The sequence below is a fragment of the Penicillium rubens genome (assembly GCF_028828025.1).
Source record: "Penicillium rubens strain IBT 27055 chromosome Unknown utg000003l_segment0_segment0, whole genome shotgun sequence".
Lineage (NCBI taxonomy): Eukaryota > Fungi > Ascomycota > Eurotiomycetes > Eurotiales > Aspergillaceae > Penicillium > Penicillium rubens.
Window position 1 is genome coordinate 8703027 of NW_026890601.1, and position 26498 is coordinate 8729524.

The window sequence follows — 26498 nt, forward strand, 5'->3', positions numbered from 1 at the left end:
TCATACAAAAAAGAAACCCGATTATCAAACATCGACTCCGTCCAAACACCGACTCAATTCAATTGTCAATTCGACCTAAACCAAATTCCTAAATACACTATGCCACTCCCCGCCCGCACAGCGACCCTCTCCCGGTCCACCAACGAGACCAAAATCCAAATATCCCTATCCCTAGACGGCGGCGTCCTCCCACCCTACGAACCATCCACCCACTTCCCCGCCCCAACAGACCCCAAAGAACTCGAAGCCTCCAAGAAAGGAATTGTACCACCCAAGGATGCCGGCCACGCGACCCAATTCACCCCAACGCAGCAAATCACCATCAGCACCGGCATCGGGTTCCTAGACCACATGCTGCACGCACTTGCGAAGCACGGCGGGATGAGTCTTGCAGTTCGGGCGAAGGGTGACTTATACAGTGAGTTCCCCTAAACGGAAACCATATACATGCTATAACCCTACAATATCGAATGCAAATGGCAATGCCAATACCAATACCAAGTCCAAGTCCAATGCTAACCCACGCAGTCGACGACCACCACACAACAGAAGATACCTTCCTGGCACTGGGCGAAGCGTTCACAGCAGCCCTGGGCGCACGACAATCCCTGGAGCGATTCGGTCGCGGCGACGCGCCTCTCGACGAGGCGCTCTCGTGGGCCGTGATTGATCTCTCTAGTCGGCCGTGGGCGGTTATTAACTTGGGCTTCCGTCGCGAGAAGATCGGTGACTTGAGCACGGAGATGATCACGCATGGATTGCAGAGTTTTGCGCAGGCGGCGGGTGTTACGTTGCATGTTGGTTGCACTTATGGTGATAATGACCACCACCGGGCGGAGAGTGCGTTTAAGGCACTTGCTGTTGCTATTCGCAATGCTTGTAAGCGCAGGATTGCGGGTGATGTTGGTGCGGGTGATGTTGTTAGTACTAAGGGTGTCTTGTAAGGGTTTGGGTATGTAGATATAAATTTGAAAATGGTTATGAAGGATGAGATGGATGTACAGTGGAGTGGTTTACTTGTTACATAGTATTCATTATAGAGCGGTGCAGTCGTATGGCTGGCTATGGAATGAAATGCAATGAGATCGGATATTTTGAATTTCATTTCTATTATATACCGTAAACCTATACTCTAAACCATAAATCATGAAGTATTGGATATCAAATATCAAATATCAAATATCCAACCCGCCAAGCAGACTCAATGCCAACATCGAAGAACCAGCCCCGACAACAAAACCAAACCAAAACAATAATCATAACTCCAATTCCCAAATTCAAACCCGCAATTTAAACCCCGATCGCCTTAACGGCCCTCTCCCAATACTCCTTCCTCTCATCAGTAACAGAAGTCCCAACACAGTCCGAAATAAAACGCTGCCACCCGGTCTCAGAGCCATCAGCAAGCGCAGTCCGCACATCCTTCGAGCACTGTGTAGTCAGGAACCAAGCACCAGAGCCAAAGTCCGTAGCACTATCGCTGCGCAGGAGATCCAGTAGCTCTTCCGGGCTGTTGCTGACGCTGGGGAGTTTGTCTTTCAGTTCAGGTAGGGACGAGGCGTATTTTTTGTTGTAGGCTGGGGATTGCATGTTGCGTGCTGAAGGATTATTAGTATATACATGTGTTTCAAGAAAAAAAAAAGTTTATATAGAAAGGATTTGTATGAATGTATCCAAGATGGATGTGGATGTGCATGCAGGTAGAATTAGGGTTGGATTGGACTTACTACCCTGCCCAGCAACGCCGGGGAAATGATTCTTGTTATATTTGAAATCTTCAGTTTCAAAAGCCATCAGACTGACTATGGCAGCTTGTTCTGCTTTCGAGGTGACTTTGTATGTGTTGAAAGATTGGGAGGTGAATTTGGCGGCTTGTTTTGCTGTGGCGCATTCGCCTTCTGCTGGGGCGTTTGCGCAGGATTTGGATGAGGGGGCGATAGTGATGAGTTGGGATTCTGTTAGGGCGGTGTCGCGGGTGAAGAGGGAGATCGGGATTGGTGTTGCGGTTGTTTGGATGGTGAGGGTGAGGGTGAGGGAGAGGAGGAGGGTTTGGAGGTGCATTTTGTAGATTGTGGGTAGATGCGGGTATAGTATGAATGGGTGATAAGTTAACGGGTAACTATATCATGCGGGGATCAAGAGTCAAGAGTCAAAGATTCAAGGATGAATGAATGGTTGTTATAGAGGGATAGTGTAGAAAGGATCTTGGTTCTATGGAGCTACAGAGCTGCACGGCAGATCATCTTTATAAGTCCTCGAACATGTCTGTTAGAGGGAGAAGGGTATGGAAGAAGGGCTTGCATTGTCCAAGGCAGCTGGAACATAGAAAGGGGAGGCGTAAGATACCCATTGTCAGTATGTACATTGTAGGTAAGACGCGGAGAATGCTGGACGTGGAATGAAATATGTTAGATGACGGCAGAGGCCAATAATCAAGGGAGGACAACGATAAGTTGACTTTAGAAAAAGAACATGCTACGAAGTAAACTATTGTTAAAAGGACCAAAGTCCTAGACTTGATAGGAGCATTTGAAAAGCTGGGTGATGCAAGGCACAGTGTTGTCATTGGAGGGATCAAATTAGGGTTTCAGGATTGCTGTTTGGGGTTAGACGTATCAGATTCCCAGGGGTTTAAGACAGTGTACGGACTATAATTCTAGTTCTATAACTTGGATTTTATAAGTGAAATAGTTGAAAGGCATTATTGATTCATCATTCCCCTCGGAGATATCTGATCCCAGTGTATAGAGGCTGTCCATGTAATTCCACTGTCTCCCGAGAAGCGAAATCTAACTTGTTTACAAATCAATAGGAAAAAATAATAATAAAAATAGGGGACAGCGAGACAAGACCAAGACACAGACAGGGGTCTGCACACATGTCCAAAAGCAAACCCAATTGCTCCAGGTGAGCATTCAATCCAGGATCCCGTCACAGGATTGAGACACCATGCATTATGCGCTCCTAAACACAGAAAGAAAGAGCAAAAGTTGTACAATAAATGCTGATGCAGAGATCATGTCCGAGGCCGTATCGTTACAGACAAATACACAAGCGGTAAAATAGCGAAGTTGCGAGTCGAGAAGTCAATCTCTAGATCTCTAGTCATCGCGACGTCCAAGTTCGTACGAGGTCTCCGTGACCCCGCCTGCCTCTTCGTCTTCTTTGAAGCTGACGCGTCGCAGGATTGTCGGGACTGAGAGGCGCGAGCGCCGTGTTGGCGACATCGAGAGTCGCGACGGGCTGATAATACTTGGCACCTTGGAGTAGCGGTAGCGGTACTTGGCTCCCAGGAGCATGACACGTCCGTAGGTCCACCAGAGGCAGAATCCAACGACTCCGGCGACGAGGAAGCCGCAGACAGTGAGGAACAGCCAATGTTGACCCATCTGCGAGATATTAGCATTGTTCAGAATTTCGGTTCCAGACTTGTCACCTACCCAGAAGATCAAGTGCGCATCCTTGCCGTGCCAGCTGTTACCCCGGTGGTGGGTAAAGAAACTCCAGGAAAACCTGTTATATTCGTCCTGCATGAGGATGCGTACGCGTCCAGCGTCGCTCGGGCCGTCGCGCATGTACTCTTTCCAAACGACAGACAGGAACAGCGGTCCAGTTGAGTACATGACCGTTATGTACGGGAGGAGCCAGTGGCGGTCGTATTGTTGCAGTACTTCAATTGTACGGAGGAAGAATGGGTGTTGCGGTACGGAGCCCATGGCGTCATTGGAGATACCGGTGGGGGCAGTACGGCGTACCCAGGCGGGATAAGCCAGAAGAGGATCTAAGCGACGGTTGCAGCCCTATTTGATGTTAGAACGAAACACAATTGTCTCCTGGGGGTATACTCACGTCGTCGAGGTCAATGTATGTTCCACCGAAGTGCGCAAGGATAAAGTATCGAATAGAATCCGCGCGCTGAATAGGATAACTGTAGCCATCGAATGTGTCCAAAAACCAAGGGTATTCGGCGGCGATAAATTCACGCGATTTCTCATTTGTCCAGAGCTAATGACACACGTTAGGAATCTCGAATTAAACAGACCGGGGAGGTGGGGACCATAGACGTACAATATATTCATAATCCGGGTGCAAATCAATGCAACTTTGTTGGGCTTCTACCCAGACCTCTGGAATAGTCTCATTTTTGTATGTTTGGTGAATAATCTTCGGAATAATCTGGGGGCGCTGCTCGATCAGGCTTGAATTCGGCGAGGGCAGCTCTGCGCGGTGTATAGCGTCGGCGGCGGCATCTTCGACTAGTAGTGACAGAAGCGTCGAGACACTACGGACGAGCACGGAGATGATAATGAGATTGACGAGGAGGAAGATGAAGAGACCGCGCCGCATGGTGAAGGCGAAGGCGAAAGACACCAATTAAGCAGACGACCAATTGAACCCCAACAATTCGTTCTTAAGTCGTTAAAAGTCGTATTAAGAGTGTTGTTCACAGACCCTCAGGCCGTAGATAAGTCAGAAGCTGTACGGAAATGCAACGGTCATAAGAATCGGGATAATAGTAAACGATAAAAGGAAGAGAAAAGAGTGTGTAAAAAAGGGGAGACTAAGTTCACGACAATAAGGAGTGACGGGAGTGGGGAGACTAAATCTAAAGAAGGAAAGGAGAGACCTCGGGAGCGTTAAAAGTTTGGGAAATCCTGAGGCGAAAAAAAAAAGAGGTGACGAAGGGAAAATACGATACGGCCAAACTTGGGAAGGGGACAAAAGCTGTTGAGAACATTACGGGAGGCTGAGCAGAGAGGGGTGTGGTTCCAAGATTAAGCGGCTTGGTCGTATTCTGATTGGTGGGTTGCCAGTGGAGCAACTAAGGGGAATTATTTTAACCTTTTTCTTTTCAATGAAAAAGACCAAAATTGTATATAGGTAATATAGGTAAGTGTTGGATTGTGACTTAGATACAATGCTACTTAGAGTATATCTTGAATTATTATCCATATAATCCAATATGCACTACATATACAGCTGCTAGAAGTAAGTATGAATGTATAACTCGCAACGCTAAGAGAATCTAAGTTTGGCGCAAGGACTCGTCATCGTATTGTAAATATACGGCCGTGGGGAAAATCTCCACGCCAACGTGAGAACGGTGTATTGAACTAATCCTATTTAGGCATGTACTTTACTGGCCTGTACCTTTCACAACCCCAGGCTAGTGGGACTTTGCATTTGCTAGTCGCTTGGAAGGTTGAGTTGGTTAAATTAACGGAGCACGAAGGTTTAACCATAATTCATCCACTGATACTGCTCCGCTTACAGATTCGGTATACAATATTGTACATGTATTTTCGCTACCGCCACAAGCGTGGCGTGGACTACGCGTAGGCCTTTGATAAGCACAATTTTAGTTATGACATTATACTTTCCAGAGTACATTCTATATGAACCCCAATCCCACGCGTAAAAAGAAAGAACCAGCCTTGGACGCCTTGGCCACAGCCTCGGCCAAGGTCATTTCCGCACAAGAGCTAGGAATTGGCACCGATTTGCCAAGTGAACCGCCACCGCGTGCCACAGGGCGGTGCGTGCACGGTGCGATTCGAGGTCTCCATTGCCCCCATCATTGGTCTCAGTCGTATTCGTACTCCGTACTCCGTACGCGGAGCTGCATTGAATGGATATGGAGAAGTGCGACATTGGAATATTCCGACCAATGAAACCTCTTAAATAATTGTATCAACTGCACACCTAGGATTAATGATTGGTAGCTAATCCATTACCATGGGAACTGTCAGACAGCACTCCACTAGACCCGTAATTGTCAACGAGTTCTGGTCCCAAAACTAACCAAATGGCAAATCCACCTTATAACCCACGGTTCACCACGTTGTATCTCGATTGAACCTTTAACTCGGGTGCCTATCCCTCGTCATAGCATACCATCAGCCACCAGCCAAGATTGGCACTCAAGCTTCTCCGGGTTTCCATTCTGAAATCAGCGATGGATGTGACGTGGGTGATCCTTGCCTCAACCTTTAATTTCAACGTACATCATACATCTCTATAACATAGCCTGCATATGCATGTACTCCGTATATCTTATATAAATCACTTTCAAATATCCATTACACCCACTTATCACTCCTAATACCCGCTGTGAAAAGTACAAGCATTGCGCAGATCGCCTGCCGTGCCATGCTTATCACAGCGGGATGTGGGCGCTAAATGGTGATGAATTACTCCTTCGGTACAAATCTGATATTAACCCGCAGTGCACGTCTTAACACTTTCCAAGTTATACTCTATGATTATCTGCCTTATAGTAGATGCATTGGTTATCAAAGTCCTATATGCATGGTAATATACTTGTATTACTGCACAGACATTTGCTATGATATACGTGGCTTTTGTCCAGCTTGGCAGATAGGGCCGGGGGCCCCAGATTAAATCCTAATTAAAAGCGCTGCATAGCACCATATTGATCTCTACGAAATATGGGGCCAATACATGGGATGCACGGGGCGCTGGGCGCTGAGCGCTGAGCGCCACAAAATAATCGAGCACTTGTCATGAAGTGAGATAGATGACTAGTCTGTACTCCGTACATTGTATTGTGCTGCGATACGGAGTACTACCTCTGCATATGCAAAGATCGAGGCTGTACAGCCCTATAATTCACTTGGTTTCCCCATATTACGATCATGCGTGGCTGCCCTCTGTGAATTTTGATAGTGGCTGGTAATGCATGCAATCACACGGTGTTTTACTTTATTTTATACTTTAACGCATGTGAAAGTAAACAAACAGGAGTACATTTGAGTTTGCGAGGGACAGAGCAATGTTAAATGCTCTCCGCACTTGGTCATGGCGGTTTGATACATGTCGTCATCTTAAGGTCTGCATCTGCATGCAGCTCTAAACGGTATAGTAGTGAAATGAAAAATAATTCGGGTATCTGTGGCGGTTCCAATGTAAAACAAAAAAAGGAAACCCCCCATGCACGCTGTCGCTCTTTTAAACACAAACGGAAACCAAGTCCTGATCCTTGCTTCTTTTAGATCACGTCGAGCGGACCGGGCCAAACTGCAACATTCCACATCAGATAAGAGGGAGCTGCTTCAGACAGACCGCTCCGCAAATCTCCGTTGCGCCACTTTTGGAGGTAGTCTAACGTGATATCCAGTTTCCATATTCAAGCCGTGTCTCATGCGAAACTCGCCGAATAATGTCTAATGCTCTCGTCCGGCGTGGTTTATATTAGAAACGTCACCAAGACATTAGCTGGCTTCCAGCTTCCCTCTCCCCACACGGTCCACAGTCTTGGTATCGGTGCGCGAGTTTTCAGCAGAGATCAAAGTCAAAGTTGGAATTGCATCCTGGTCTCTACTTATACCAGGGAGTCCCGTCTTTCATAGGACAGGGTCTAGATTTCAATTTCCGTTCGATGCCACAAGGAAGCTCGGGATTCCGTTCTGGAAATGCCACACTTGATCAATAAGAACATGGCTCATCGAACCTCGGGCGCCGCCGCCGCCACAAACTCGCGGTTCACATTAGCCGCATCAGTCGCGCGCTCATTGGGCCCAGGCGCAGGCTCAAACAGACGCCGCCACCAGCGCGGTGGGTCAAGCGGACGGTGGCCACCATGCAAGGGTGGGTAGACGTCGTTGAAGAAGTACCAGATATGACCGACGACAACACCGAGCATTTCATCCTTCGGCACGATCTTATGCACAATCACACTGAATCCCATCAGTACCCAAGGCAGATAGGGAGCAGTGAAGACCAGCAGTCCCAGCAAACTGAGACGGGTGTCTGGGTTGCGCCGGGCCCAGATGTAGACCAGGCTGGAGGAAAGCGCGCTTCCCAAGAAGGGTATTGAGAGGAAAGGCGAGATGATAAGGAGAGTTGTCATGGCGTAGAAGATCAGCCATGCGAAGTGGGCTGGGGAGCGGCCGGAGGTTTCTTCCAGAAGACGAGAGTAGCGTTGTAGGAAGAAGACGTGGAATATTAAGTCGAGATTGAGGGGCCCGAAATAGAGGAATGTCGTGAGTAGTCGCCAGTACTGCGATTTAATGTACACAGAGCGAAAGCTGTAGAACAGCTGAAACGGGGTCACGATGTGGCACTGCACCAAGAGTGAGGTTGCGACGGTGGCTACCGTCCACCACCGGGTGACGGGTGGCATCTCATAGAACCATTGTTCGAGGGGAAACTGGCCTGGTTGCCCATTGTTCTCCCAGAGGGCGGCCATGATGTGGGGAAGTTGTAACTTTCTGATGGGGAACGGAAATCAGAGAGAAGCGGGAGTAAGGGCGGATGATCACCACGAGCACTAAGAGCTCTCCAAGTGGCCTCTGGGGTACAACGTATGACGGAGATAAGACCAGGTAGACCAGTTTATCGTCACGTGCCTGACACGAAACGCGTGTTTACGTGAGAATCACGAGGGCTGGGACGCTAAGGCCGGAATAGTTCATATTAACAGCTCCCCCAGCCTTCGCAACAAAGACTGTCTAATTATTAGCAGATACGATTTTTAATCCCAATCCCTCCAGTTGATCGTGTGCCAGCCTTAAGTCCCCTCGATACTCGAACACAGTTCCTGCAAGGGGGCAATCTCGACACAAACGCGGCAATTCGCAGGGCACTGGTTGCTAGGCGATAAACCTCCCAATTGATCGCTTTCGAACACCCCACTACCAAAGAAAAACCACACAGCGCGTTTCTCCTCCACCACAATGCCACCCAAGCTAGCCAGCAAGACAGCACCAGGCAGCGCACAAAAAAACAAAGTGCGCAAGACAGTCGCTGCGCCGGCCGCCGCCGATGGAACACCAACCAAAGCACAGAAAACGAAGGGAGTAAAGCAATCAAAAGTCGCAAAGACCACCGCCAACGTCCAACGTACGTCCTACCCTCCTCCTACCAGGACAATGAGCGCCTTGCACAACTCTACTTGCGCAATTCCCCAACCAAACTCAATCCCTCCATTCTAACAATCCCCTAGCCGGAGACCCAACCCCCACAGGCCGCCGACGCCGCTATAAGCCCGGCACCGTCGCTTTGAAAGAAATCCGCCGCTACCAACGCTCATACGACTTACTCATCGCTAAACTTCCCTTTGCGCGCTTAGTCCGCGAAGTCGCGCTCGATCTCCTCCCCGCCGACGTCGGCGCCGAGTTGCGCTGGCAGTCGCATGCCATCCAAGCTCTGCAGGAGGCCGCTGAAGCTTTCCTCGTCCACCTCTTTGAGGATACGAATCTATGCGCGCTACACGCGAAGCGCGTAACTATTATGCAGAAGGATATCCAGCTTGCGCGGAGAATTCGCGGTGTCTGGGCTGGGCTTGGTTGAGCTGTCCCCATTGACTGTTTCGATTTCTGCGGCTTCTTTCGAGTTTAATATTAATTTCGCGGTGGGATGGTGGCTTCTTTTCTCCTGTGGATATGGAGAAGAGTCTCAGCGGACATTGCTGGCGTACTGTGGGCGTGGAGTTGACTTCGGCGGGTGCTGTTGTCCTTGTTATGTTTTTCGATGCTTCGTCCAGCTTCGGCTGGTGGAGCTTATGTCTGTGGCTGCAGGCTGGCTTATACCATAGTGTTTGTACATTAGCATATGTCGGGTGTTCATGTTCTTTTTTTATAGGGAGCGAAGCAAGTCACGATCTTCCAAGGGTGGTGTGATATACGCCCCGAGCTGAATTGAATCCTATCAATGTTTTCAAGTCAACGATTCCTACATGTCACTAGGTAAACTTCTGAGCTTAGGGTATCGAAAGGTATTTCTTGATTAGCCGATAATATCATTTACCGGCTCGCATTCCTGTGTCAATAATCGCAGAAAATATCAAACGCCTTCCCTGGTGGCCATCAAATGGTATCATAAACGAGCGCCTCCCTAGGAACAGTTCTGAAACAAACGCCAAAGCGAAAGACGTTAAAAAAGAAACAAAAAGGTATATCATGTTTATAGCAATAGACAAAAGCCAATTAGGCGGAACGTCTCAGACGGGGCGGAAGACCCGAGACCAAGCGTTGGCCTTCCTCACGGACGCCCTGTGCTTCCTCGCCCTTGCCCTGTCGCTCCAGAGTCTCAGCCAGCATGTCATCAGTGACGCTCGCCCACATACGGTCATTGGCTCGTTTGGCCATTGCACGGCCAGCTCGTGCGCTTTTCTCCGCTTGCTCGCCGACCACGCCGCGGAAATACTTCCAGCTCATGAATGTTAGGGTCATGCAAGTGATTTGGCTGTTGCTGATTGCGGTGGCGGACTGCAGAGCTTGCTGGAGGTACTGTTTTGTTTGGATGGTTGACTCGGAGTGAACAGTTGCGCAGACCAGGAAGTAGGCAGCCTGTATGTACTTGTTTGGACTGCTTTGGCAGAAGGGTTCGAGAGTTGCTAGAACAGCGGCGAGCAGGGAGTGCGACGGGTGGCTTGGATCACGGAGAATCAGGACTGTATTGAGACCGGCGAGGATGCGCGTATCACGACAGGGGTCGTTGCGTCCTGTCTTGCTGGTAGCCGGGTCTAGTGACAGAATTGGTGATTGGAATATGCTCAGCGCGGCGTCCAGGTCGCCAGTTGCCTGTGCGATGGTGCCGCCGGCATATTCCATCAGACATTCGACGGTGTCCGGAAGGTTGGAGCCAAGCTCTTGGAAGACTTGCCGAAGGTCGTTGAGAGTTTGGCTGGCAAGATCCCAATCTGTTCGAGCGCAAGCCAGGAAAACTCGTTGGAGGAGAAGGTTGCAGTAAAGAGACTGACGCCACTGAACCCGACGGTTGGCATTGACCATGGATTCTGGAATTTCTTGCGGGGCCTTGAAATTGCCTTGAACCATTCGAAGCCCTTCCTCCAGATATTTCTCAGCTTTTCGGCCATCATATGAGTTCTTGGCACTGAGCGTGATCGAGCTTAGGAAATAGCAAAGGGCATAAAGATCGTGCTGAGGAAGCCAGTTGAAGCTTAATAGCAATGTCCCATTTTGAACCTGCAAGATGTCACCTGTGTCGATGGATGACGGCCCGGCGGATTTACCGTTGAGAGGGACTGAAAATGACCCATCAGGGCGCCAGTTGCTGTCGCTCAGTGTTTCGTCCATTAGAGCCTGCATGACCTTCAACTTCTGTCCAGACTGGTTGATGTCGTACTCTAGAAGACTGCAGCAGATATCGACCATCTGAATCAGAGTTGTAAGCTGAGGTATGTGGCGAAGTTCATCATTCAGTTGATGGCTTCGCGCGGCAGCCACGGCGCGCTGCGCCTGCTCGATAGAATCGGAATTCGTCGCTTGCTGCAAGTGTGCAAGTGATTCGATGACAGCCGCCATTGCTGAAACAGCCTTGTCCCCGTTACGACCAGCCATCGCCGTGATTTTGTGAAGATGTTGTAACGCTTGCACAGAGTCTTGGTGTGACGGGGATGACAACGAGAGTGATACTCGAAGGAAACGAAACGCGTACTCCCATGCGGCATGGCGGTACCTATAGCTATTAGCATTCCGTGGTCAAAGAAAGTAGAGTGGCACATACGCTTCCACATCCTGGATCATCCCATCGACCGCCTTCAAAGAAGCTTTAGGGTTGCTCTTGTGGAGCATGCGTGCCAAGAGGTGCTGCATGCTGTATTTCAAGTCAAGCATACGGTTCTATAACAGTCAGAGATTAAACAAATTCACTATCAAGTTTCGGTCGACTTACTCGTTCACAAAGATCGATCTGTGTCAAGTTAGCGGGCATTTCTAGAACCGAGGAGGGAAACAAATACACACCCCTTTACTCAATGCCGTTTCCGCTTCGATGTCATTGTCTGTCTCCTCGAACAATGTACGCGCATATCGAAGTCTAACAAGAGCTTCTTTGCGAGGTTGCAATCGCCAATTCTATCATATCATTTGCTTAGCATGGGCACAGAATTTCTCCAACGGAGAAGTTCACCAACCTTCAAGACAGCCTCCAAACAGCCCAATCCAGTAGCAACCAGCTTATAATATTCCTCGACGTCCGTCTCACGGGCGGTCAATGAGGTTGTCGTCCCGCGAGCATGGGCAGCATTTAGATATTCATCCGCCAAGGACAACAGCAGAACCTGATAGTCGACTGGAGGTTTCGTAGACTTGGCAGGCGTGAGCTTCCCATGCTTTTCGGCATTTGGTTGAGACAGCTGTCTCTTCTTTTCAATATGCTGCGGTTGTGGTTGTGGTTGCTTCTGCGGAGTCTGATTTTGAATTCTCGCTTGGACAACCGGGGAAGGAGCTGGGATCATAACTTGCGGAGTAGCATATGTCACCGGCGATGGAGCAGGTTGGGGTCGTTTCGGTGTCGTAATAGGTTTCGGCGTTGCAATGGGTGTAGAAATTTTTTTCTGAGGCTCTATTTTGGGAGAAGTTTTGGCTGGCGGGGGTTCGGATTTGATGATAGGCTGTGTTTGCGGTGTATGGATATTGGCTTGTCCTTGGTTGTTTTGGGAGTTTGGTTTAGGACTAATAGGAGGCGGGGCAGGAGCAACATGCACAGGCATGACTGGCGGCGGAGCTGGCGAAGTAGCCGGTGCCAATTGGGAGGGGCTGGCGCTCGGGGCGGACGGCGGTTCGCCATACTGGGGAGATAGTTGGGTGTATCGGGATCGTGGGGCGGTAGGGAGAGGTTGTTGTACAAACAATTGAGCCGGATTGACAAACTGATGTTGCAGCTCTTCTTGTTGGATTTGAGGCGGAGGCGGAGGAGGGGGAGCTGGCGGCTGAGGTTGAGGGGGCGATTGTAGCTGAGGGAGAATCTGTGGTCCTGGCTGTGGTCCTGGCTGCGGCCGTGGTTGGAGAGCTTGTGGTGGTAATTGGAGCGGCTGCTGCGGGGGAGTCTGCGGAGGAGGACGCGTCTGTTGCTGCGGCGGCTGCGGCTGTGGAGTGTATGTTGATGGGTACGAAGGATATGGTGTCATGGCCGAAGGATACATTGCTGGTTTGCCATAGGCATCGTATGGGGGCGGCAGAGGATGGGCATTATTGTATAGTATCTGCGGGGGAATTTGCCCGTGTTGATATGGCGGCGGCGGTAGATAATGCGGGTATTGGCCGGAACCAGGTGGTGGGAAGCTCATCGCCCCGAGAAACAGACAATACTCGTATGAATCGAGTATGGTATGAAGTCGAACGCGCGAGATAGTGAGCGTGTCGGTCCGGAGAAACCCCAGGGCGGTCAGCTGATAAGGGATGTTGCGATTAGGTACCGTCGAGGCACATGTAGACTTCAAATGTACTCTACATCTGGAAATCCATTGTAAAGTCCTCTTCTTTAATGGTTTGCAACATTGGTTTTCTTTTCGGTTTTGGGTTGTGTTTTTGGTCATTATGATACTTGGTTAGGACAATGAAAAATATACTTCCAAAGGTTTCCAACAAAGGACGAAATATATCAACGCAATATTGGGAAGAGCCACTAAAAAGGAGGCCATTTCTTGCCTGAATGGTTGGATTATGATGAATATGCCTAGATACTTGATGCTAACCAAAAACCAATCCAACACGCTGAAAGAACGCTCACTATACAGTATATACTGACAAGGTTGGAAACGAAGAAAGGAACCCCAATTTTGGGCCACAAACTCCTCATGATCCTGCCAAAGCCCCCAAGGCCTCTCTTGCAGCTGAACAAATCCGTTAAACCATGTTGATGTATGTGTACAGTTGGTTGATGGGTGAATTACCTATTCCAGAATCGATGATTTCCTGTTCTATACTCGGCGCGAATGAGAGCGCTGGATGCTCACGCACTGTCCAAGGACACAACTCGTTGCAGTTTTCAACACTGACTGAAGGTTCAGCTGGATGAATCCTTTGTGCTCCCCAAGCCAGATCAGGAGCTGGACCCATCCCACCGAGGCTTCTTTGCGTCCAAAATGAATATGTAGCTTTGCCAGACTTTTCTGAATGGAATGGTGCTTTACGTGGACATGTCAACGTCGTATCGCACGCACTGCAGACCGATATACGCTTGCAAGACGAGCAGAAAGAGTCAAAGAGGCGGCATATGGTGGTTTGATGAACGCTCGAGACCCACAGGTCAACTGATCGATGTGCACATCCGAAGCGTGGTGTCATATAATCTTCCTTGCCAACTTGGCCCGACTCGGTGGTGAGTTGGTATTCCGTGCGAAGAACGAGCTGATTGTCGGCATTGATTTCTGGGAACAAAGATGTTGTCAACTCGGTTGGGCCATACTGCTCGGTGCATGTATGCCAGCAGTAGCGGTCGTCAACCGCGTTCCCAAATTTTGACTTCAAGGGTTCTAACGTGGCCTGTCGCACTCGGACATGATCTGCGAGGTCAAGTTTGTCGCGGAAAGTTAATTTCTTGCATGGGCACAGGTCGACAACCCCTGCTAACTCTCCAACATTGCATGTTCGACTCTCTGGCTTCCGCCTCAGCTCTCTGGATGAAAATGCGGCCCGAGGGTGGAGTTTCAAGCACTTGGAGCATAATTTCCAGCGAGAATTTTCTAACAGGTTGAGGAATGACCACCGCGGTGTGACGAAGTTATGTCCATTGCGGTAATGGTGGAAAAGCGGCGCAAAATCCCGATTGAACCGGAGGGATTTCGAGAGAAGGATCTCTCCAGATATTGCGAACATGCGCTTGTTGGTTAGCGCAAATGCAGCCTCCGGTAGCACTGTCAGGTGGGATATGATCTCCAACAACAGCTCGGTGGGTAATTCCATTAGGTAGCAACGGCCATGGCCGTTCTCCTGTTGCTTCTTCGCTCGTTTTGGGGACCAGGTTCTCATTTTGATCATGGTCTTAAACTTTTCTGTGGCGCGGTGTACACGATCGGACATGTCGGACGGGGACTTTCTTATTATTAAAGTCATGAGTGCTTGAATCAAAGGTCGTTCAAAGGCGTTTGATGACCAGGCCTCATGTGTTATTTGTGAATCAACAAGCTGGATAGTGGCGTTTCAACAGTTACTATCATGTTGTAGTAGAGATCAAGCGCATCGTGTGACGAACAGTGCTGCATCACCTTTAAAGGAAAAAGAGAGAAGGTATGGATCCTTTGACCTTGAAATAGTCTGCTGGAAGATAAAGATTCCCGGAAACGGACCATGGGACTGGGTCACAAAAGATGGGTGCTCATACTATCAGCATTACATATAAAGAAGAAAGAGGAACTGATCGTTGGTGGCTCAGTCCGTTCTTTGTCTGATGATCCAGATGCAGAGCACCGGATATTTCAACCTTTTCACCCTACATTTATCTTGATCAGTTTTAGGAAGGACATTGCTATTGTCGGAAGACATGGGGATTTCTCCCTGTGCTTCACGCCGGAAGTGAATTTAGGGCTTCCGCATGCGGAAAACAGATTGCCGCATTGAGCATCATATCATCATCACTTCGTATTCGGCGGAATGCCCCCAACTTCTCCTGACTGCACTAGATAAGCAGTGTTTCCTGCTTCAAATCTAAGCTCAGGCCTTGCACGTGCTATGACATTGTCAACTGACTGCCGGCGTATGACAAAGTAGCCCGCATGCTATCAGGTGTGCCCGTGCACCTGGGCAGCCTGGGCGGGCGGGACTCATAATGATGACTAAGGACATGAGGCTCTGATCACCTGACAAAATGTGCATAACTATATGCATCACGTGCAGCGGCATAAAATGGGCTTAGTCACATTGTACCATGGGCTTGGCAGAAAATCTAAACATAACTTTTTTGCCGAGGTCCAATCTGATATCGATAGCGTTGGCGTGGATCCTTGGATCACCTATTTTGGATTTTTGCATGCTCTTCAAGCAAGTTCTTTTTCTTTTTTTTGCATATAGAAGTTGACCGACTTTTGTTGGGAGATCAATTTGTCCCTTTACTCGGTTTCAGCATTCTTTAGATACCCCTCATGCTCGACCTCATCTCAACTCTTCTGAATTCATTTCCCCTATCAGCCCTCTTATCCGGGCTGATCGCCATGGGTCTGATTTCATGGCTTCGTCCCAAGGGCCGCATAGCCTTCCATCATGCCAAGGACAATAAGTTGACATTGACCAAAGTTTCCGGCGCCGCAGGTGCAAAGGAACAAACCACGTTCGTCGATGTCTGTCGGTCTGCAACACCAGAGACATGCAACCTAAACCCTTTCTTGTTTAATGGGCACCTACAGACGTGCTGGACCACTCTGAAACAGGACAATGTTCCCGTTTACTACAAACGTAAAATGTTCGAGTCGGATAGCCCCGCATTCACAGGCCACTACGCCATGGATTTTGTGGTTGCACCGTACGACATGCCTCAAGACCCGGAGCTTACTGATCAAGCGAGAAAGTATACCCAAAAGTCTGGTATGCCGTCACGCACATCGTTTTTCTCTCAGGAAGAATTTGCGGCGTTGCCCTCAGATGACACTAAGCCCATGCTTGTCCTTCTTCACGGTCTAAGTGGTGGCTCCCATGAAATATACTTGCGGGAAGTCCTGGCACCGCTTGTGAAAGATGGCGCGTGGGAAGCTTGTGTTGTCAATTCGAGAGGATGTGCGGAGACAAACATCAGTACCGGTGTTCTCTACAACGCCCGAGCTACCTGGGATGTCCGCCAGTCTGTCAAGTGGCTCAGGACGCAATTCCCCAATCGCCCGCTTTTTGGAATTGGCTTCTCACTCGGTGCCAACATCCTCACTAATGTATGGTTCTCCTGCAAAACTGACCGTCTGTATTTCCAACTGACAAACTCTATAGTATCTGGGAGAGGAAGGCGAGGCCTGTCAGTTGAAAGCAGCCGTGATTTGTGCGAGCCCGTGGAACTTGGATGTTAGCTCTATGGTTTTGCAAAGTACCTGGATTGGCAAGGAGGTATACAGCAGAACCATGGGGACAAGTATGAAGAAGCTCTTTGAGGCGTGAGTACCTGTCTATTTGAGTTATGTGTCAAATTAACTAACCACATGGAAAACAGGCATGTTGATCAAGTCTCTAAAAATCCTCGCATCGACGTCGATGCGATAAGAAACATTACCTACCTCCACGAGTTCGACCGGTAAGAAGAATGCATTCTGCATATCAAAATGAATACCGATCTAACATGAAACAGAGCTCTGCAATGCCCGACCTGGGGCTACCCCACCGAAGGAGCCTATTACCGTGATGCTACTTCCACCGATTCCATGCTCGCTATCAGGATCCCTTTCCTTAGCATTCAAGCAGAGGATGATCCTGTAAGTTATGAAGGCCTTCCACAACCGTGAAAACATCGCTGACTTTATTAGATTGCTTGCCAAGAGGCTCTGCCCTACCAGGAAATGACTCAGACGCCATACGGAGTCATGTTGACTACATCGTGGGGTGGCCATCTGGGCTGGTTCGAGCTTGGAGGGTCCAGGTGGTTTGTCAAGCCGGTATGTACTCGCAATTGGCCATTGGCATCGGAAATGAACTCACTAACTTTCCTTCAGGTGACAAACTTTTTGAACAAAATGGCAAGGGAAATCGACACTAGTGTCCCTGGTGTCGTTGAACACCCCGAAAGACTCCCTGGAAATATTGCCAGCCACATTGGTGCCAACAAAGAACCCGACACGGCACCTAAGCCTGAATTCGTCTCGATGCGACGCAAGCTCGCACTACCTTTAGGGCTGTAATTGGCCCCGCAAACATTCCGCCCTCTCAACCATCTACTACAATCACCATTTCGAAAGCGACATGTCATTCATGGTTTACAATGGGGGAACCATTTTCGGTGTTTTTGTTTTGGCAAAATGATGTTTCTGTTCCGATAGACATAGATTGATAAACCGGTGAAAACGCCGAACCCCGACATCTAAATACATAATCAAAGTATAGACACAAATATTCAGACTTTTTTTTTTAAGCAAATGCAACGGTCTTCTTCTTTGATCGCCCGGGCTTCGAGATACTATCCTTGATACTCGTGGGCTCCGCGGCCTTGTCACCACCCTTGCCCTTCTTCTTTTGGCGGAGTGAATCCTTCACATCATCAAACTTGTTCTTCTTTTCCTTCATGCGGGCCTCGGCCTCGGCCCTCTTTGCCTCGCGGATCTCCTCTAATTGACGTGCCTTCATCATCTTGGACTCGATCTGGCCTTCCTTCTCGGCGTTCACCATGGCGAGAATTGTCATCATGCCCTCCTGTACGTGATAGTGTTAGTATCAGACTTCCATAGAGTGCAATCAAGAGCACAGAGTATGAGAGGCAAAACATACTGCATCATCGACGAAGGTCTTGCCCTTCTTCTTGCCCTTGGGCTTGATCACTCCGACAGGTGTGATCTGGTTCAATTCAGGCAAATCCAGCTCCTTCTCGGTGTATACTCTCTTCTTCTTCTTTTTCAAGTTTTCGTTGGCAGTCCGGGGCTTGCTCTTCTGTTCCTTAGGCGGGGGACGCTTGGGACCATCTTTCTTGGCCGATTTGCTCACGCGCGAGGCAGACGACAGGTTGGTAGGCTTGCCTCCCTTCGCACCTCCCTTTGCGCCTCCCTTCGCTCCTCCAACATTAGGAGCCATTTCGTAGCGCTTGAGGGATTGAACGGTTGATTGAGTTGAGACGAGGCGGACTGAGAGTGGGAATGCAAAGATCGATAGAGTGGCGACACGATCAAAACAACCCAAAAGGAATCAAATAACTCTCCGAGAGAATCAGAGATATCGAAAATTATTCGACGGGAAGAAAAAAACAAGAGCAGAGAAACGTTGCGCAGACGGTCCGATAATCCCCAAATTCGCAAAAGAATTTTTTTGAAAAGGCAGGCGGTGAGCCCGGCCCATTCCACCACCAACCTCAGATCGAAACCTCCACCCTCATAGCTCTGGAACCCACGTTCAATTCTCCCCCCGTCTTCCTGCACCCAGTGATTGAACTGCACTGGATTGAGTGGGCACTCAACTATCCTCCAAAATGACTATCAACCCTACCTACCTGGCGCAGCGCACGCGCTCCTGTACGTCCCTTCCACGCCCGATGCGTTCCGCCGTCCCCCCGGCGGGATCGTCAATGGAGTCTATCCCACCCGCGAAATGGTGCTAATATACTTGTTTCTCTTGTAGCTGTCAACTGGGGCGATGCCAAATTCCGAGTCCTGAAGTCGTACCGTGAATGGCTCCGTGCGGTCAGTTTAGCCCGAGATCCCAGGCCAATACACCTTCTCCCTTGCTATGCTCTTTTCCTCCGTTCCAGGCGGACATCGTTGGAACGGATTGAATAGTTGCTATTTTCTCTGTCCCAAAAGGCCACAATTTGACCCCGCAATGGACTCAGCTAACGTGATATCACCAATACAGTCCCCGGAGATCCAGACCATGTACTCTCTGGGCATGCCCGTATCCGCCATCCGCACGAAGATCCGCCAGGAGTTCGAAAAGCACCGCTACGTCAGCCAATTGCCCGTCGTGGACGTGCTGCTGTACCAGAGCCACGCCGAGTTCCAGGTTAGTCCAGGTCCATTTTTCCTGTTCGGGGATATGATATGTTTATTCGACATGCGGATTCTTCCTTCGAGAAGATAATTGTGAGAAGCAAACGCTGCTTCTACTTTATCTTGATTTGATTGTCCATTATTGTAGTCACCCCGCAATTCTGGGATCAAATGCTGACATCATTTCAATGCAGGAAACCCTTAACTACTGGAAGCAGCTTTCTCATGTTATGAAGTACTTCCGCCCAGAAGAAGACCCTGGCGCACGGCTACCCCGCAACTTCGTCTCTGGTTTCCTCGAGGGTCGCAATTAAATCTCCTGTTTCTTCTCCCTCATTTCCTATCCTCTTCATCTCGTTTCTGGTCCGCGATGTGCCAGTTAACGGAACTGCGCCATCGATAGACATGATGTGTATATATTGTCTGAATAAGCCATTCCATTATCTTATTTCATTCCTACTTACATGTAGTTTCTGCATACGTCTAGCTTCAGGACACGATGGTGATCCTATGGGAACACAAACTTCCTGGCAATACTGGTTTCATAGACTGCCTCGCGAATAACTCTATCTTCATCAAGTATCTCTTATGAATATATATACCAAAGAAACCAAAAGCAAGCATTCCTCATGCCCGAGATAGAAAATATACTCTTTTCCCTCTACCCAAAACGCCAATTAAATGATTACATATGCAAATAACCTTGAAAACAACCTATGCCTCCATACGGTTACCACTCTCGGCATTGAACTGATCACGCGCGGCAGTGAATTTCTCCGTTACGACATCGCACAGGTCCATCAGATCATCGAAGCCCTTCTCCAAAGCTTCGAGAGCAGTAGTAGTATCTAAGCCACGCAGTCAGTACCCATCCGAACACTCCAATAATCAACACAAATTAAGAGGACATACCGTTCGTCTGGATACGGACGTTCATCTTCGGATCGGAAGGGTGGGGGATAGTGTAACCGCAGAATTCAACAGCAGGGCTATTCAACAAGTCAGCGATGTTCTTTCCCAGACTAGACCAGACTAGATCAAGAATCCATGCAAGAAACCATCCAGTACAAAACCCGACTTTGATCTTGTGGTCGCAGGTACACTCACTTCTTCATGATTGCGTACCGCAGCGCATTGCCCATGGTGTGGCCTTCGCCTTCGAACTGGAATGAAGCCGCGGTTTCGGTGGCGCCGGGGAGCTGATGGAGGATGGTGTTAGCTTGTGTTTTTAGATTTCAGATATCTATACCAGATATCTATGCGATCAATTCGGATATCCCGGGCAGAGAAGATACGTACGACGACAATCTGTCTTTCCTCGAGGATGGGGTCGTTGGACTGGGGCTCGACGGCTTGCTCTGCGTCGACCATGGACTGGTCCATGTCTTGGGAGTGGACGGATTCAGGCATTGTGCGGGTGTGGGTGTGAGGTATGTAGGTTGTGATCTAACGAGTTCGACGCTTTGTCGAGGGCTGTTCGAATGGATGCGGGGATTGGGTGTGTGGTTGGTAATTGGGATTTGCAAGACAGTAGATTAATGTCTTTGCTGTCGTTTGGTCTTGAAGGTCGGACTTTTAGCCTAGGAAATTTGCGCGATCTGGATCTCCAAGTTGAAGATTATCGAAGAAAAAAAGGTGGGTTATCGATAGTCGGCCCTCACCGCCTGCTGTTTTTGTCATCTATATACTCCATTTGAGATACTGGCTTTTGGGAAGATAAAGGATGTAATGATTCTTGTAGAAGCTCTTGAATATGTTAGACTTGTATAAAATGGTATCTGTGCTTTCGCTGTTGAAAATGTAACCCATCTTCTTGCAATGTACAACATAGCGAATCTGTGTCAACCCTCGTCCATTGACCAGTTTCCCTCTACTATATACATATGTGCATAATATTGTCGGAAACCTGATACAAGTATGCTCTGTAGAGTTTCTTCATATGCCAGAGAATACATCTCCGAATGCGGGGGGATGAATGGTCTATGCCTATTCTCTACTCCACCTGTAGTAACTTGATAGAGTACAAGGTCACGCGGATATGGATAGATTAATAATCTCCTTATGTGAAAGGCTGACACGGGATAGTAAGAGATTTCTGAAACAAAGGTAATGTTGGGTTTCGTCCTTTGGACCCAAAGGATTCAGGTGGATCTTGGAAGGTTCAAATGTCAGCCATTTGTCATCTCCCTCGGGACTGGGGTACTTTTGTCTGTACGAGACATCTCGGCAACACTTTAAGAACTGCGATAATCTTGGAATATGTAAAGGCACGCACCCCTGGTCTGTGCATTTACACCTTTTGGAGTGTGGACTCCAATATCAGAGGGGTCTATTGAATGTGTCTTTACTCCGTACTCTCCATGGACTAGTGATTCAAAGGGTAAGCCGTGATATCTACAACATACAACTAGACTGATTCATTTTTTTCTTTCAGTTTCAGTTTCGTGTTGAGGGTCGCATGGGGCAGGTGTTGGTCATTGGTTTCGAGAACGCCACATACTAGTGGCCCCTTTCGATATAAGCGCCCACTGCGCCTTGTTTGACATATAACGCTTTACGAGTGGATGGAGGTGATGTGACTTGTTTTTTTTTTTCTCTTTGTGTGCCGAGTGTAATAGTGATTGGGGGATATGATTCGATAAATTTGGATATCAGGAGGTGCTAGTATTATTTTGTTATACTAATGTTAGAGAAATGGGATCCACTTGGAATTATAGAAGGAGTGGGTGGTAGATCTATAATGAGTGTCCGAACTATTGAATGGAGGGTTAATAGTACGGAGATTTATATAAAGAGTTATATAAAGAATATATGAATAGTACTATAATATAACCATCTTCTCTCTAACTACGGAGTATAGTAGTAACTAACTCATAAATAATACTAATACATGTATCTGTTTATAAAAATAAAATGAACGGTGGACCCCCCTGGAACAGCCCCCATCTCCCAGAAACACATTGTGTCTCGGAGATTCGGGTATCTGGTACTTAGCTGGGGTGGCCACTGGTACCTCTTTCCCCTCTTTGGACTTGCTGAGATCAACGTACTGTGTACTTTACACCTTTTTTTAAACTCCCCCTGGATAGCTTGGACGATCTCATCCTTTTCTTTCTTTTTTTCTTTTTTACCTTTTTACAGGGCCCAGACTGTTGAACCCCCTCCCTCAGATTTTCTCCATTTCTCGTCCATTTCTCTCGCTTGTAACTCTGGACTCTTGTCACACTGCCGCCTGACGCCTAACCGCCCTTTGTCTGGGAGTCTCTCTACTCTCTTGGATATATCGAGGCCGATCCCACGTTTCGATCCGCTTTCCCGGACCTTGCCCGCATCAACTCCAGATGCCCTTGCATCTCAAGGAGATTTATCAAAATACACAGTACTTCGTACTCACATCATTTGCGTGATACCCTAAGAGGAAACTCGATCGTCTCCGACCATGTCCACTGCAGTTGCCTCTGCAGCGGCCCCCTTGTCATCACCACACCCTACTCGCAACCCCAGCCCCCGAAACCTCCCGTCGTTGGCTCCGAATAATTACAACTTCTCTCCTCCCCGGATGTCCAAAAGCCCCAAGAATGGATCCACTGGATCCACGGTACACGGTTCCCCGACCGAGAAGAGAGGAGCATCTCCGTAAGTCGAGAGATTCATGAGATCGGAGTTTCACGTGCTGACATTATTCTCAGATCACAAGGTGCCAGCGGAGGCCCACAAGTTACTGTAAAGAAGGAACCGGGATCCTCCCCACGGATGCAGAGTCGGCCCCGGCCTCGGAAATTGGACCTTTCGACTAGTCTTCCATCCTCCAGTGGCTTGTCGGTTCGCCCTGCGGGGGGACCTCTGACAGCCTCGATGCAACATGTAGGCCTGGCGTGCCTGTCGCCTGGCTTCCAGACCCACGATCCAGTCATGCGAGAGCAGCTGCAGCGCAGCCTCTCTGTGCGGGACCAGCAGCGGTCGATCATTGAACAGCGCATGCAGAGATCAGCCAAGGATGATGGTCCGGACGGTGTTAAGCCTTCCGAGTCGAATTTGATGGGGATGCCCAAGACGGCATCAAAGCGCAGACCTCCCGCTGGTCTATCCATCGTCCCTCCATCCGCTTCCCAGTTCGCGAACGAGCGAGTCATCCAATCTGCTCCGCTACACCAGACTTTCACGGGTAGACATCAGCCACAGCCATTGACCCGCCATGTTGTCAACCAGAGCCCGACCTTGGGCTCAACCTCTCACATGCATCAGCTCCCGGCAAACCAAACGAACAATCGTCTTCCTCCCCTCTCCGATGTCTTCGGTTCCGATGCATTGGGTCGTGACCGGGATTCTGGCCTCGCTAATATCCACTTGAATGCATCGAGCACCAACTCCTCCCAATCCAACAACTTGGCGCCAATGCCCTCCCCCGGTCTGCCGGGTAGCGTGGCCCACACCCCCAACCGACCGCGTGAATATCACTCAGCCGAAGAGGCCGTGCAAGAGATGTCCGGTGGACGAGAGGAGCTGTTGCCTCGCATTGTCCACTATGGGGGTCACCAACCTCCCACTCCGCCATCCCCACAAGTACTTCACGCCGGCCCCAAGACTGCGCCTCTTGCCCCGGAACCCCAAGCGCCCCACGGTCCGCCTCCTGCCTCCTTTGGCATGTTCGCTCCGTCTGATGTTACGGCACGCCGGCGCCCACGGAGCGAGTATGAGCGCGATAACGGAAGTCCGCCGCTGGGTCATGGCCCTGAATCTCAATACCGGCCCAACCCAGCTGCCATGCCCGGTCTACATGCTTCATTCCCTGGACCTTTCGGCGCAGGAAGAGACTCGCCTGAGACGCAGCGCAGAAAGAAGGATGAATTCTTGGGTCTCTGTGCACGGGCTTGGGATCTGTTCCACTCGTGATACGACATTGCCTGTTAGACTCAGAAGCAATGCCTCTTCAGAGGCCTCGAGTTGGCTTTGCTTCGCGAGTTTCAAGTAATGATGAAATTTGCTTGAACCTACTTGCTAGCAAATGCCCGACCAACAGATCATCCCCAACGCTACCATCTTATATATCATCATTTCTGAGAAGTTTGCTGCCTTGGAATGCAAAGATCTCGCTATGATGCTATAAAGTCTTAGGCACTTATTCGGTTTCATTGGCAAGTCCGATTCCAAACGATCTGTGCCTGGGCCAATGTGAATGTCCACTATCCCCGGCTCATCCTGGACGATCGAGTCGGGAAACCCTTCCCACATCAATGATGCTTGCATCACTATCATGTTATCTATGCTACGACAGTATCGACAGGGCAGCTTGACACCCTGTAAAGTTTTAGTGTTGGGGTTCTTTTCTGCATCAAGTTTGCTTTGGGCGTTGGGGGTTCCATGACTTCGTATTATACCTTTTGGACTTATTTTTGGGAGACAAAACATTATGGTAATGAGTTCTCTGCCTCTTATTGGCCCGTTTCGAATACCTTCCTTGCTTCTCTTTACAATATTTTGCTGTTGCTGCCATTTTGGTCCTCAGCTCCGAGACTGGCAATCCTAATATACCTCGAGATCATACATACAACATACCCGTGGACATGTAGACAAATACTTATTCATATGCATAATACTATGTACTTTTCATTCCCAGACACATCAACGCCGTAACCCAATACAAAAGCGCTCTACTCCAACCTCCGCCTCTTTCCTCCATTAGGCGCGCCCCCATCCTCATCACCCCCTGCGCCTCTCCTCTCCCAGGGCATCTCCTTCCGCTCCTTAGATGCCATCTTTCTGCGCCTCCTTTCGAGCGCCTTTGCACGCTCCCGTGATCCCATCTCCCCATACTTCCGCTCAAGAACCTGCTTCTGCAACTCCGAGTTCTTGAGATAGTACGGATTAGCCTTCTTGCCCTCGCGAATCAACTGCTTCTCCCGCTTCTTATGCTCAGCCTGCACCTCCGCCTCACGCTTCTTATTCTGCGCAGACCGAAGCTTATCCTGCATCCGCCGGATCTCCCCCTTAAGCTTCTCCTTCTGCTGAAGATTCTTCGTCTTCCTCATCTGCTCCTTCAAATCATTAAGCTCCGACGCCCGGTACTCGTCCAGGAACGCATACGCCTTCCCACCATGCGGGTGTTTTCCAACCCCACTGTGACCCATAACAGCCGCATCGAAGCGCGGGTCCCGGGACCGGGGTGCAGGCGGGAGTTCAACAGCTGTGCGCTTGCGCGTCACGGCCCGTTTGGACGATAGCTCCATGGGCGCATGCTTGGATGATCTGCTCTTCTTTTCTTTGGATTTGGATTTGGCGGCCGCTTCGAGCTTCTGCTCGCGTGCTTCGCGCAGCTTCGTGCGGATGTCGTCTACCGTTGAGGATGCGGTGTCGTCTTTCGGCGTGCGCTTGTCTTTGCGGTTCTTCTCGCGCATCGAGGCTTGTGCTTTGGCTAGCGCGCCGAAGGAAATGTCGGCTAGTGAGGCTTTGAAGTCATCGCCGTCGTCGTGCTCGGATTCGGGCTCTTCTTCTATGTCGGAGTTGCTGGCTTCGGACTGGGAGTCTGCGTCTGTGTCATCGCCATCGCCTTCGGCGTCGGAGTCATCTTCCTGCTGGATTGGTTGTTAGATTTGGTTCTAAAGTAATTGTATGCTTCGCTTACTGAATGGATCGACCCGTTGGATTCGGCATCAGAGCCATCCTGCGAGCCTTCGTCGGAACCTGATGCCTCGGAGTAGACCTCGTCATCTTCTGGTCGAGCTCGCACTCGGCGATTGAGTAAATCGGAAATAGCCATTATGTTGTTGATGTAATTAGAAGACCCCGCGGAGGAAGAAGAAGTGTCAAAAATAAAATATTGCCGCTTAGGGCGGTCAGCGCGATAAGAACTGATTAGATATTTTTGGTGATGCCCCGATGTCGCGAAGAACGCTTTTGACCAATTTGCGTTTGTTGTTTTATAAATGTCCCTGCATTTTTTTCTGCATGGCCGAGCCTTCTCTCGTTTCCCACTCATAAATTCCCCATCGCCTCGCTTTCAGCCTCTTCCCAGAGCAGCCAATCGGGTATTGCCTCCACCATTCACTACGTGGATAGCATGTTCACCAATTGCTGATTTATTCTGACTTTACTCTGACTTGCTTTTGAATAGCTTCCCACAGTGTCAGGC

General features: G+C 49.3%; 12 protein-coding genes across 12 annotated transcripts; 5 read left to right on the top strand and 7 right to left on the bottom strand.

Annotated features, from left to right (window-relative positions):
- Positions 1-99: 99 nt before the first annotated feature.
- On the top strand, positions 100-944 carry his3 (imidazoleglycerol-phosphate dehydratase HIS3; the record flags this gene model as incomplete). The annotated part of the gene is made up of 2 exons (XM_002563609.1): positions 100-418; positions 529-944. 2 exons carry the CDS (start codon positions 100-102, stop codon positions 942-944), a joined length of 735 nt encoding a protein of 244 aa, XP_002563655.1.
- Positions 945-1290: 346 nt separating this feature from the next.
- Positions 1291-2061, bottom strand: N7525_009555 (uncharacterized protein; the record flags this gene model as incomplete). Its single annotated transcript, XM_002563610.1, has 2 exons — positions 1291-1598; positions 1728-2061. 2 exons carry the CDS (start codon positions 2059-2061, stop codon positions 1291-1293), a joined length of 642 nt encoding a protein of 213 aa, XP_002563656.1.
- A 1040-nt stretch (positions 2062-3101) lies between these two features.
- Positions 3102-4347, bottom strand: N7525_009556 (glycosyltransferase family 32 protein; the record flags this gene model as incomplete). Its single annotated transcript, XM_061214777.1, has 3 exons — positions 3102-3800; positions 3850-4005; positions 4069-4347. 3 exons carry the CDS (start codon positions 4345-4347, stop codon positions 3102-3104), a joined length of 1134 nt encoding a protein of 377 aa, XP_061069208.1.
- Positions 4348-7462: 3115 nt separating this feature from the next.
- On the bottom strand, positions 7463-8209 carry derA (putative ER-associated proteolytic system protein Der1; the record flags this gene model as incomplete). The annotated part of the gene is made up of 1 exon (XM_061214778.1): positions 7463-8209. One exon carries the CDS (start codon positions 8207-8209, stop codon positions 7463-7465), a length of 747 nt encoding a protein of 248 aa, XP_061069209.1.
- Positions 8210-8696: 487 nt separating this feature from the next.
- N7525_009558 (histone H3 family protein) lies at positions 8697-9312 on the top strand (the record flags this gene model as incomplete). The annotated part of the gene is made up of 2 exons (XM_002563614.1): positions 8697-8862; positions 8966-9312. The coding sequence occupies 2 exons, from the start codon at positions 8697-8699 to the stop codon at positions 9310-9312; spliced, it is 513 nt and encodes a 170-aa protein (XP_002563660.1).
- A 635-nt stretch (positions 9313-9947) lies between these two features.
- Positions 9948-14789, bottom strand: N7525_009559 (uncharacterized protein; the record flags this gene model as incomplete). Its single annotated transcript, XM_061214779.1, has 6 exons — positions 9948-11442; positions 11491-11606; positions 11659-11676; positions 11730-11840; positions 11900-13214; positions 14014-14789. 6 exons carry the CDS (start codon positions 14787-14789, stop codon positions 9948-9950), a joined length of 3831 nt encoding a protein of 1276 aa, XP_061069210.1.
- Positions 14790-15847: 1058 nt separating this feature from the next.
- On the top strand, positions 15848-17578 carry N7525_009560 (putative hydrolase, alpha/beta fold family; the record flags this gene model as incomplete). The annotated part of the gene is made up of 6 exons (XM_002563616.1): positions 15848-16624; positions 16680-16840; positions 16897-16977; positions 17032-17155; positions 17207-17335; positions 17393-17578. The coding sequence occupies 6 exons, from the start codon at positions 15848-15850 to the stop codon at positions 17576-17578; spliced, it is 1458 nt and encodes a 485-aa protein (XP_002563662.1).
- A 226-nt stretch (positions 17579-17804) lies between these two features.
- loc1 lies at positions 17805-18461 on the bottom strand (the record flags this gene model as incomplete). Its single annotated transcript, XM_002563617.1, has 2 exons — positions 17805-18086; positions 18162-18461. The coding sequence occupies 2 exons, from the start codon at positions 18459-18461 to the stop codon at positions 17805-17807; spliced, it is 582 nt and encodes a 193-aa protein (XP_002563663.1).
- A 391-nt stretch (positions 18462-18852) lies between these two features.
- On the top strand, positions 18853-19683 carry N7525_009562 (NADH dehydrogenase [ubiquinone] 1 alpha subcomplex subunit 6; the record flags this gene model as incomplete). The annotated part of the gene is made up of 4 exons (XM_002563618.1): positions 18853-18895; positions 19002-19063; positions 19236-19382; positions 19564-19683. The coding sequence occupies 4 exons, from the start codon at positions 18853-18855 to the stop codon at positions 19681-19683; spliced, it is 372 nt and encodes a 123-aa protein (XP_002563664.1).
- A 400-nt stretch (positions 19684-20083) lies between these two features.
- N7525_009563 (DNA-directed RNA polymerase core subunit RPC19) lies at positions 20084-20779 on the bottom strand (the record flags this gene model as incomplete). Its single annotated transcript, XM_002563619.1, has 4 exons — positions 20084-20217; positions 20282-20358; positions 20477-20568; positions 20669-20779. 4 exons carry the CDS (start codon positions 20777-20779, stop codon positions 20084-20086), a joined length of 414 nt encoding a protein of 137 aa, XP_002563665.1.
- Positions 20780-22808: 2029 nt separating this feature from the next.
- Positions 22809-24262, top strand: N7525_009564 (uncharacterized protein; the record flags this gene model as incomplete). The annotated part of the gene is made up of 2 exons (XM_002563620.1): positions 22809-23005; positions 23059-24262. 2 exons carry the CDS (start codon positions 22809-22811, stop codon positions 24260-24262), a joined length of 1401 nt encoding a protein of 466 aa, XP_002563666.1.
- A 758-nt stretch (positions 24263-25020) lies between these two features.
- Positions 25021-26126, bottom strand: rrp36 (putative pre-rRNA processing protein; the record flags this gene model as incomplete). The annotated part of the gene is made up of 2 exons (XM_002563621.1): positions 25021-25941; positions 25992-26126. The coding sequence occupies 2 exons, from the start codon at positions 26124-26126 to the stop codon at positions 25021-25023; spliced, it is 1056 nt and encodes a 351-aa protein (XP_002563667.1).
- Between the last annotated feature and the right edge of the window lie 372 nt (positions 26127-26498).